The following is a 12,069-nucleotide window of genomic DNA, read 5'->3' on the forward strand; positions in this document are numbered from 1 at the left end:
GCGGTGGTGAAGATGCTGATGCTCTAGGATGCTGTACTCTCTTGCGAGGTACTGGAGGAACTTCTGCTGGATGCTGTCAAAAAACTTGAAGTGAATGAAATTGAAAGTAAGTGGCTTCTGCTATTATGGGCTCTGCTCCCAGATGCTTCAAAGTGTAAAGATCTGATGCAGCACGATCTGTCCAGAAACCTGTCCACTCTTCACGAAGAGTACTGTCTACTTCTGCTTGCAATCTGTTGAGGAGCATCGTGATGAAGACATTGCCAGGTACTGACAGCAGTGTTATTCATCCCCAGTAGTGGCAGTCCCTGAGGTTCCCCTTCTTTGGCAGTTTGACATTTGCCTCCAGTTATCTGGGACACCCTCCATTGTTCAGATTCTTGTTGAACAGTTGTGATAATGTTCTTGCCATGTTTCAATAGCCCCACTGGCATCTTGCCAATTCCAGGTGCCTTCTTGTTTGGCTGGATCCTGAAGGCTGTTTCGTCCCTGAATCTGGCAATTTTTCCCAGGTTGACATTCAGTTATTGAGGTGTGGTGCTGCCATCACGTCTGAGCAAGGAGCTGGGGCTGGACTAGTTGGGGATCTCCTGAAAGTTTCCAACCCACCCTCACCATCTGCTCCTTGCCCATCGATAGCGTCTTGCCACCCTTGCCCTTGTGTTGGTACAGTGGCGTCGTGACTTGCACCAATCATTCCCTGTGCAGCTCTTGGAGGCATTCCAATTTGCTGCTTGTATCTCCCTGATTCTTAACTCTATCCATCCTCATTTGTCTTGCCTGCAGTTTTTCTTTGTGGCTTTATGCAGTCTTCTGTACTCCTCATGTTCTTTTCCTCACCCCTTTTGCTCTTCACCAGATTTCTTTCATCAGTCAACTTTCACCTTGGGTCATTCTTTTTTGGTTCCTCTCCTCCACCTGATGGTGACTTTTGCACTCTCCATAATCCCTCTGGTGAATAGTTCCCACTGTTTTGCTATGTTACTTGCCTAACTTTGAATCTGTTGGAGAGGCCCAGCCGGAAGCTGATCTAAATTTCCTGGGCCTTCAGTTTTTCTGTTGCAACTGGCTGTTGTGACATTGTGCTTGTTGCCTTCTTCAGCTTCAGGTGGATCTTGCCTAACACAAGTTGGTTGTCCAATCCCATATCAGCCCTTCATTATGAGGAAGGCAATAGTGAGTGTAGACTTTAGCACTCCATGGTACACAGCCATTTACAGATCTAGGTTTTTACAGACAACATCTCTCTGCTGCCCTAAGAATCGCACACAAGCTCCAAGACATGACCACCAGTCTTGAGAGTGGAGGCACCAAGGTTGGTTTACACATCTGTTGAAAGAGGACCAAGGCAATACTGACTAGATGGCAACAAGGCCCTGCCATCACCAGCTGGCAACAGGTCATGTTGACCACTTGCCTACCTAGGAATCAACATCTCCAAGGAGAACAGTGTAGAGGTTGGCATCCACATAAGAATTGGCAAAACATCATCGGACTTCCAGTGGCTCTACCCTTCCTGGACATCCAACACCATCAATACAGCCATGAAACTGTGACACTACATGTCCATAGCAATACCAATCACAATCCATGTCAGTGAGACATGGAAGGGAACAGCAAAGGTGTCACGCCAGTAGGATGTTTTTCACCAGTGTTGCCTACATGAGATCTTGGACATCACATGGAGAAACAGGAAAGACTTCCAGAGGACCATCAGAGGTGCCTGAAGAACATTTTGGTGGAGAGACGATTGATGCTGGCAGGACATGTCCTTAGCCTCCAAGACATATGCCCAGCCACAATGGCAGTAGAGTGGACACTACCAGATAGAAGAAAATTGGGGCCAGCCAAAGAAGATGTGGTGAAGAACATTTAAGGGGGACTTTCAAGGGTGGGCTACCAGCTGGACTGCAGCAGAAGAGATTGCAATAGACCGAGGCCAGTGTTGGGGTCTTCCTGCACATTGTCCTGGAGGGACTAAGTTTAAGTCAGCCTCTTTGACAATGGCACATTCCATTCCAGGACCTTTTCTAAAGATCAATATAACCTTATAATCAGAGCTTGGGAGGGTGTCAGGAAGCACTTGTTCACATAAAAAATGACAGACCGTCCTCAGTTGAGAGTCCAGCTTACGGGTGGCCCGTACAATTCAGCCCCAGGCCTCCATAGGCCTGGCTGGAAGCTAAACTAGAGTTGAGGTGCAGCCTCAAGGAAAGCAATCATGAGGTTCTCCAACTTGGGAACAGTTGTTGAGGTTGTGATACTTTTCATTCTGTTTTGTCCCAGTGACCTAGCAGATGATACCTGCCTCTATTCAGAGTCTGTTTAAGCAACTCAATAGCCTGTTGTTCATGGCCAGATCAAGTGCAGAAATACAGAGGGAAGTTAACACCTGCTATCAAACAACGGATAGTCTTTAATAGATGGAGTAAGAGGAGTATGAAATACATTCAGTGGATCAAACCATGTTCTTGCACCTTTGAGAAATGTTGAACCCTAGGCTGGTAGAACACTTCCTCTGTGCAGGTCCTGTACAGGGTAACTTGAGGTCATTTATACACTCTGGTTCGTATGAGTCCGCAGCATAAAACTGTCATCAAGTTGGCACAAACAAATGTTAAGTTGGTTAACACACTGAGTGAAGCCACAAGAATGCTTGGTTGGATCGACTGATAATTGCTGCCATACCAGAGGAAGTTTGGCACGCACAGCACTAATTCATAGATTCATAGGATCATACAGCACAGGAAGATCATTCAGCTCATCGTGTCAGTACTGACCCTGAAAGAACTACCAATTAGTCTCACTCCCCTGATCCTTCCCCATGACCTTTCTTATTTTCCTTTCTAAATTAATGATTCATTACCCTTTTAATCAATCCGTTTGCATCACATTTGAAGGCCATGGATACTAAATCACTGAGAAAAAGGATCTCTCGCAAAGGTTTCCCACCAATATTTTGCCAGTTATTTTAAATCAGTGTCCCTCGATCACTACTGTCCTGTCTAGAAAAAATGTTGGTGGGAAATCTTCTGTGAATGAGCTCTGGGCTTGGCAAAGTTTCCCGATCTCCTGCCTGTGGGGACAGAGTCTCTCCAACTTTCTCAATCAAAATCCCTCATAATTCTGAACAACCCTGTTGAATCTGCTTGAAGGAGAACAATCCCAGGGCCTCCAGTCTCTCTGAGTGTCTGGGACACCTGATCCCTTTTAGGATTCGGGGAAGATCTTCCCCACACTCTATCCACAGCCTTGCCTGAGCTTTACACTGTGCCTGGCCCTGATCTGAGTATCTGACCTTTTTGCTGTTAGTGGTTAAAAAACAGCCTATTTCATATCACTGATGACTCTCACCTTAATGAGCATAAAACCTCATCAATGTCATTTTGCTAAATAAGCCTATAGCATTTGCTAATTTTTAGACACACTGGAATACATTGAAATGTGCGAGTGGAACTGTTTCATCGAGATTGCACAGAAAATTCTCTATAATACAAACTGATTTGAGTTGAGTAACAACTTAGTCAAGTTTAGCATTGCTGCCTCAAAGCACCAGGGACCCAGGTTCGATTCCCGACTTGGGTGACTGCAGAGTTCTCCCCATGTCTTTCTGGGTTTCCTCCGGGTGCTCTGGTTTCCTCCCACAGTCTGGTTAGGTGCAGTGGCCGTGCTAAATTCTCCATCGGTGTACCCAAACTGACACCGGACTGTGGTGACTAGGGGATTTTTCACAGTAACTTCGTTGCAGTGTTAATATAAGCCTGCTTGTCATACCGATAAATAAACTTAAAACTTTGAAATCAGATATTAGTCAACTCATATTTGATAGAAAGTCATTCATCGGTGATATACTTTTCTTTCTGTAGCGGTGATTATTTGAACAATTACTTTGAGTTTGTCGGAGTGAAGAGTTGCCAGGAGGTTCAGTCTGTGTATATCATGATCTGGGTGGTAACCGTGCTGAACGTGTCCGCCTTCATTCTGGGAATTATCACCACTGCCATTCTTGGTAACTTTAAAAACACGGTAAGACAATTTGCCAAGAGTTATTTGAACTTCAATAATAGCTGTTTATTTCAGAATGTAAAGAGTATCTATAGAATGTTTGCTTAGTTTTTTTGATGTCCTTTAATGTCCGGAGGTCTCCAACAACACAGAAGTCAGTCTTCAGCCAACCTGATTCACTCCACATGATATGAAGAAATGCCTAAAATCACCATTTATAGCAAAGGCCCTGACAACATCCTGGCTACAAATACTGAAAACTTGTGCTCTAGAATTAGCCTCACTCTAGCCAAGTTGTTACAATACACTGGCATCTACTTGTGAATGTAGAAAATTATCCAGGTGTGTCCTGTCCACAAATTCAATCAGTCCACTAATCTACTCTTAGTCATCAAAAAAGCAGTGGAAGGTGTTGTTGACAAGGCTGGAGAGTGGCTCTTACCGGCAAGAACCGACCTACTGATTTCACTCAGGCTTCCTGGCTCCAGGCCCCATTGCAGTCTCGGTCCAAATTGCACGGAGGGTGTGGAGAGTCTACAGAAGGATCTAGATAGGCTGGGCGAATGGGCCAGTAAATGGCAAATGGAATTTAATGTTGGCAAGTGCGAGGTGGTCCACTTTGGTAGGAATAATGGTAGGAAGGACTATTACTTACGTGGCGAAAAACTGCAGCAGGCGACGGTGCAGAGGGACCTCGGGGTCCTTGTGCATGAGTCGCAAAAACCCAGCCTGCAGGTGCAGCAGGTGGTCAGGAAGGCGAATGGGATGCTGGCCTTCATAGCGAGGGGGGCGGTTTAGAACAGAGTTGAGGAGGAACTTCTTCACTCAAAGGGTGGTGAATCTCTGGAATTCTCTGCCCGTTGAAGTGGTGGAGGCTACCTCGCTAAATATTTTTAAGACGCAGGTTGATGGGTTTTTGAGTGTTCAAGGTCATGGGGAAGGATCAGGGGAGTGAGACTAATTGGTAGTTCTTTCAGGGTCAGTAGGGGTAATTGTAGGCCATTTATCTCTGCCCGTTAGCTTTTTAAATTGATTCATTCATATTAGGAAGAAAGCAGGATCAAGGCCATTAGGGCAGCACACTGGTTAGCACTGCTGCCTCACAGTGTCAGGGACCAGGGTTCAATTCTGGCCTCCACGCTGTCAGTGTGGAGCTTGCACATTCTCCCTGTGTCTGCGTGGGTTCCCTCCGGGTATTCCAGTTTCCTCCCACAGTCCAAAGATGTGTGGGTTAGGTGGATTGGCCATGCTGAATTGACCCTAGTGTCAAGGGGATTAGCAGAGTAAATATGTGGGGTTATGGGGATAGGGCCTGGGTGGGATTGTCGTCGGTGCACACTTGATGGGCTGAATGGCCTCTTTCTGTACTGTAGGGATTCTATGATTCATCTCATCAATGGAAATCAGATAGCAAGCCCACAACTAGAATTTCATTTACAGATAAAAATATTAATAAGTTAAAGAATTTGGACACAGTGTTGGAAAACACCAAAGATAACAATATTTATAGATGAAAGAGTTTAATCAGGTACCAGCTTCAATTATTCAAGGGACATGAAAATATATGTGTTTTGTGGAGCTAAAAGTCGAGTGATTTGTGTATCATTTTTATGTCTGTGAGGCGTAAGTACTATGCACTTTGATAGAATTGATACTATTGCACCTTATGTTTGCCAAATCTTTTATTAATTTGTTCTCTATTTCTCAGAAAATGTTGCTTTTTTTTAAAAAAAGAACAACTACATTCTGGTGTTGTGTAATGAGGCGGGTAGAATTAGGGACCTTGTGGTGAAGGATCCTCTTGGGGAGAGTGATCATTGTATGGTGGAGTTTCTGGTGCAGATGGAGGAGGAGAAAGTGGGTTCCCGGACACGCGTCCTTTGTTTGAACAGAGGGGAGTATGGTAGGATGAGAGAGGAATTGGCGAATGTTGATTGGGGGAGCACATTGGAAGGTAGATCTGCTGAGGAGCAGTGGAGGATCTTTAAGGACATCTTTTTTGGTGCTTAGCAGAAATTTATTCCGATGGTTGAAAAGGATCGTAGGAGGAGAGGTAATAAGCCGTGGATAACAAAGGAGGTGAAGGAAAGTGTTAAATTAAAAGTGGAGGCGTTTAGAGTAGCTAAGAGTAGTGGGCGAGAAGAGGATTGGGAGAGGTTTAAATGTCAACAAAGATTGACAAAGAAGTTGATAAAGAAGGGTAGGAGAAACTATGAAGCTGGGCTAGCGCTTAATATAAAAAAGGATAGCAAGAGTTTTTATAAATATATAAAAAGGAAGAGGCTGGCTAGGGTGAACGTTGGACCCTTAGAGGATGAGAGGGGGGACTTAATGGTAGGGGATGGGGAAATGGCTGAGGTCTTGAATAATTTTTTTGTTTCGGTCTTCATGGAGGAGGACGTGAATAATTTGCCGGGTGTTAGTGATGGAAAGGTGGTAGGACTGGAGGGTCTTAATGACATTACTGTTACTAGAGAGGCGGTGCTCGACAGACTGGAGGGACTGATTGTGGACAAGTCCCCAGGACCGGATGGAATGCATCCGAGGGTTCTGAAAGAAATGGCGGAGGTGATAGTGGATGCCTTGGTGGTTATTTTCCAAACGTCGCTGGATTCCGGGGAAGTGCCGGAAGATTGGAAAACGGCTAATGTTACGCCGTTGTTTAAGAAGGGTGCCAGGCAAAAGGCAGGGAATTATAGGCCGGTTAGTTTAACGTCTGTTGTAGGTAAAATGTTAGAATCCGTCGTCAAGGAGGAAATAGCGAGGCATCTTGAGGGGAATTGCTTGATAGAGCAGACGCAGCACGGTTTCCTTAAGGGGAAGTTGTGTCTGACAAATTTATTGAAGTTCTATGAGGATGTGTCTAGGGCGGTGGATAGAGGAGAGCCGGTGGATGTGGTCTTTCTTGATTTTCAGAAGGCGTTTGACAAGGTACCTCACAAGAGGTTATTGCAGAAGGTAAGAGGGCATGGAGTTGGGGGTAAGGTGTTAGCATGGATAGAGGATTGGTTGTCAAATAGGAGGCAGAGAGTGGGGGTTAATGGGTGCTATTCGGATTGGCGGTTGGTGACTAGTGGAGTGCCCCAGGGGTCGGTGCTGGGGCCTCAGCTATTTACCATTTATATAGATGATCTGGAGGAGGGAACCGAGCGTATGGTGTCGAAATTTGCTGATGACACCAAGATTGGTGGAACGGCAAATTGTGCGGAGGGTGTGGAGAGTCTGCAGAAGGATCTAGATAGGCTGGGCGAATGGGCCAGGAACTGGCAAATGGAATTTAATGTTGGCAAGTGCGAGGTGGTCCACTTTGGTAGGAATAATGGTAGGAAGGACTATTACGTGGCGAAAAGCTGCAGCAGGCGACGGTGCAGAGGGACCTCGGGGTCCTTGTGCATGAGTCGCAAAAACCCAGCCTGCAGGAGCAGCAGGTGGTCAGGAAGGTTAATGGGATGCTGGCCTTCATAGCGAGGGGGATTGAATATAAAAGTAGGGAGGTTTTGCTGCAGCTGTATAGGGCACTGGTGAGGCCGCAGCTGGAGTACTGTGTGCAGTTTTGGTTGCCGCACTTACACAAGGATATTTTGGCCTTGGAGGGAGTGCAGAGGAGGTTTACTAGGCTGATTCCGGAGTTGAGGGGATTGAGCTATGAGGAGAGGCTGAATAAACTAGGCTTGTACTCGTTAGAGTTTAGAAGAATGAGGGGAGATCTCATTGAGACATATAAGATGATGAATGGGATGGATAGGATAGAGGTGGAGAGACTCTTCCCGCTCAGAAAGGACAGTAGGACTAGGGGGCACAGCCTCAAGATAAAGTGGGGGGGGCGGTTTAGAACGGAGTTGAGGAGGAACTTCTTCACTCAAAGGGTGGTGAATCTCTGGAATTCTCTGCCCGTTGAAGTGGTGGAGGCTGCCTTGCTAAATATTTTTAAGATGCGGGTTGATGGGTTTTTGATAAGCGAGGGGATTAAGGGCTATGGGGAGAGGGCGGGAATGTGGAACTGAGCCATGACAGATCAACCATGATCTTATTGAATGGCGGGGCAGGCTCGAAGGGCTAGATGGCCTACTCCTGCTCCTATTTCTTATGTTCTTATGTTCTTATGTACTGTACTGTGAACTTAGTTGGAATACATAAAGTACTTTTTCAGCCAACACAATAACTGCTGTGAAGCTTATCTTAACCAACAAAGCTTTGCAACTTTCTGTGTTTTTTCAAGGAGTCTCTCATTGGACCTGAGGGTAGTATCCAGCTCTTCAACATTCAACATTCCAGACATAAGGTCAAGGAGCAGACGCAGACCCAACCCTCAGTATCTCCAACAGCACCTCTGCTACAAGAACAAGAGGTAGACGCTATGTTGCAGATATGTGCTTCGTTTTGTGTATGTTTTTTTCAGAAGTTTGCATATTATTCCAATGTGTATCCACCAGTGACCCGTAAAAAGTGTCAAGTAATTTACGATTTTGACCAAATACGCTAATTGGATTTGGTGACAACTTCTCAGTGCCTGCAAAAGGTCAGAGAAGAACTTTGTTCCTTTTCCATTCAGATACGAACATCAGTTAAAATAGGCAATGCCCTTCCCTGGACTTCCTATGCTAGTCCACTGTGAAATATGAACCTTTCATCATTTCCAGTACAGGATCAAACATGGATTACCCGCGTTCACATCTACATTACATCTTCCATTGCTTAACTAGATAAACTGTAAAATTGTAGAATAGAACTGAAAAAGTGCCAAATAAAATATGCGGAAACAAACATAATGCAACAACTAACTTTTTATCCAATTTGTGGTCACACTGTTTCATTATATGACTGATCTGATCTCAAACAGATTAATTTGTCTGCTATCATCAGTTCATGAGCTGAAGACTAGTCCAGCTGATACAGGAAACTCACCCTGTCTCTGAACTTGCAAACAATTATCAAGGCGAAACCAGCTGGAGATTCTCTTGTTTCGAGGTAAAATGAAGCAGGAATCATAGAATCAGTGCAGAAAGAGGCCATTTGGCCCATTGAGTCTGCACCGACAACAATCCCACCCAGGCCCTATTCCCGTAATCCCATGTATTTACCCTGCTAATCTCTCTGACACTAAGGGTCAATTTAGCATGGCCAATCTATCTAACGGCACATCTTTTGGATTGTGGGAGGTAACTGGAGCACCCAGAGGAAACCCACGCAGACATGGGGGGAACATGCAAACTCCACAGACCGTCACCCAAGGTCGGAATTGAACTTGGGTTCCTGGCGCTGTGAGGCAGTTCAAATCAAAATGTCCAAATTTCTTAGTCCATAACAGGGCATTGAAAATAATTGGTTATTGGACCTTAACAAAACAAAATATCAAAGAAATTTCAAGCACTCCCACATCCTTCTCTCAGTGATAATAACCAGTAATGAAAGTGCACTGGTGTATGTACATCCCAATTGTAAAAATTAACCTGTGCTAGGAAAATACTTCCAGGTTATTATATTTTACATTTGTATTAATAATGGGAAAATATACATTTTTTAAAAATACAAAGGCGGATTTAAGCGTGCTCATTTGTCAAACCCACTATGGCCACTAAATCTCATGAGGAGGTCAGAACAGGACTTGTGCCGATGTGATCTCAGTTTGAGATCTTCCCCAATCCCCTGCCAGGGACATGATCAAGTTCACGCTCTTAATATTTAATATAATGATATGTATAGAACATAGAACATTACAGCGCAGTACAGGCCCTTCGGCCCTCGATGTTGTGCCAACCAGTGGAACCAATCTAATGACCCTCTAACCTAAACTATTCCAATGTCATCCATATGCCTGTCCACTGACCATTTGAACGCCCTTAAAGTTGTCGAGTCCACTACTGCTGCAGGCAGGGCATTCCACGCCCTTACTCCCCTCTGAGTAAAGAACCTACCTCTGACACCCATCCTATAATTATCACCCCTATATATTCACCGGCCTTGACACCATAATGTCTGCCCACGCTTTATCCTCCCAACCAGTTGGCATGCTGCCACGCTCGTGCAAATCACTACTGGCTTTCAAAACTGTGAACCAGTCGTGATGGCCATCCCAGAGGCGCAGAGGTGAGTATGGCGCTGGGGTGGTGATGGATATGACTGGACAGGCACCATGGTACTGCCAACCTAGCACTGCCAAAGAGAGCCCTCTGGAGACCCTCAATGCGAGGGTGGGGGGCTGTTCCCCTTAAGGGTGTGGGGGAGGGCCCAATGGTTGTTGGAGCAGTGGGGGGGGGAGCGTGGTTGTGCTTGCATTAAGGTGAGGCTGAGCCAGAAACTGTGAAAGGGAAGTCGGGGGAGATAGGGCCAGTGCCATAAGGGAGAAGGAGTAGTTCCAGTGAGGGTGGGGGTCCATGACACTGATGGGTGGGGGGAGTGCCCCGATGTCGGCGATGGGGACAGTTAGCGGGACGAAGTCTGGTAATTGCGATGCTTGAGTGGTGTTGGGGGAGGATGCCTTCATCATTGCATGGTAGGGGGCTGCCTTTCTGTGTGTGGGATTCGGGGGGGGGGTATTCCCATCAGGGTATCTCCATATGGGGGGGGGGGCTTTAATTTACCTTTGAGATCAAGGTACCCTTTAAAAAGGCGCCCCCGCCTCAGAATCCTGGCCTTATCAGCATGTTTCGGCCCCACCCCTCCAGCTGGCTGGGTGAATCTCACAGCGCTGTGAAAGTGCACAGCTAGGGGAGGGTGTGCTGTTTAATCAGGCGGGAAACGGTGTCTGGGAAGCTGGAGCGTTCCACACAGCTTATCCTACCTGATCAACACACTGTACAGCTTTGGGAAAATTCTATTGAAAGTGTAAATCAATGCTGTTTGTCTTTCTCTCTTCAGAGACCCTCTGTTCATTACATGTCAATGCCAGTGGCTGCACCTCTGCCTTGCTGCAATCTTAACCACGCGAAGATGGACAGCAACCCCCCACCATTTGCCCCATTGTATAATTTGTTACCAGATGAATCAGTGGGGTATCCAATATGATCAGTTATTGTCTGCCTGCACCTAAACCAGCCATAAAACTTTAATTTACAGATCTGAGATTTAAAAAGATTAGACTTGAAGAGGTAGATCACAACCTTGCCTGATGGTGTGAAACCGGTGATAGCGAATGGGCAGCACTCTCCTGACCTTTATTTCCATTGACTGCAACATACAACAAAATATAATGGTCACTGACTCCTTATCACCTGTTTGACAATGTCACAAAATCAAGATCCAACCTATGATTGTTTTAGTCATTGTGTGATCCCTGTGGCACACATACCATGGACAAAACAATGCTTTTTTTATACATTAAACCATTGTAAATATTTATATCATACAAATGTGTATTTTCAATATATTATCTGTTTAATAGAACTCATTTATAAAGTATCGATCATTCCAGACTGCAATACATGCCTGTTACTCTTCTTGTAATTACAACCTGCAGTTAGTCTGATTCCCAGCCCATAAGGAGCACTACAATGTGTTATAAGACCAATGGATTTCAGCTTCCAAAGGACAATCATCCTAATTATACTTGCTACCTTGAATTGATTATGTTTTTCAGGACGAATTATTCTATCTCTCCTGCCCTCCTTAATCCTCCATAAACTTGTGCCCATCAGAAACACTCCACCTGTATCCTAAATTGCACCATAAGAACATAAGAACACAAGAAATAGGAGCAGGAGCAGGCCATCTAGCCCTTCGAGCCTGCCCCGCCATTCAATAAGATCATGGCTGATCTGTCGTGGCTCAGTTCCACATTCCCGCCCTCTCCCCATAACCCTTAATCCCCTCGCTTATCAAAAACCCATCAACCCACGTCTTAAAAATATTTAGCGAGGTAGCCTCCACCACTTCAACGGGCAGAGAATTCCAGAGATTCACCACCCTTTGAGTGAAGAAGTTCCTCCTCAACTCTGTTCTAAACCGCCCCCCCTTTATCTTGAGGCTGTGCCCCCTAGTCCTACTATCCTTTCTGAGCGGGAAGAGTCTCTCCACCTCTATCCTATCCATCCCATTCATCATCTTATTCGTCTCAATGAGATCTCC

At 45.5% G+C, this 12,069-nt stretch overlaps 1 protein-coding gene across 1 annotated transcript in view; it reads left to right on the forward strand.

Annotated features, from left to right (window-relative positions):
- The window catches only part of LOC145341515 (transmembrane protein 255B), a 58,828-nt gene extending 47,102 nt beyond the window's left edge, over positions 1–11,726 (forward strand). Inside the window, exons 7-9 of the mRNA XM_080186495.1 lie at positions 3,867–4,026; positions 8,225–8,353; positions 10,864–11,726. Coding sequence (XP_080042621.1) covers positions 3,867–4,026; positions 8,225–8,353; positions 10,864–11,010 — 436 coding nt within the window. The 3' untranslated portion in view covers positions 11,011–11,726. The remainder of the gene's footprint in view (positions 1–3,866; positions 4,027–8,224; positions 8,354–10,863) is intronic.
- Positions 11,727–12,069: the final 343 nt, after the last annotated feature.

Source organism: Carcharhinus amblyrhynchos, chromosome 3 (genome assembly GCF_965287045.1).
Source record: "Carcharhinus amblyrhynchos chromosome 3, sCarAmb.v2.hapA, whole genome shotgun sequence".
NCBI classification, from domain to species: domain Eukaryota; kingdom Metazoa; phylum Chordata; class Chondrichthyes; order Carcharhiniformes; family Carcharhinidae; genus Carcharhinus; species Carcharhinus amblyrhynchos.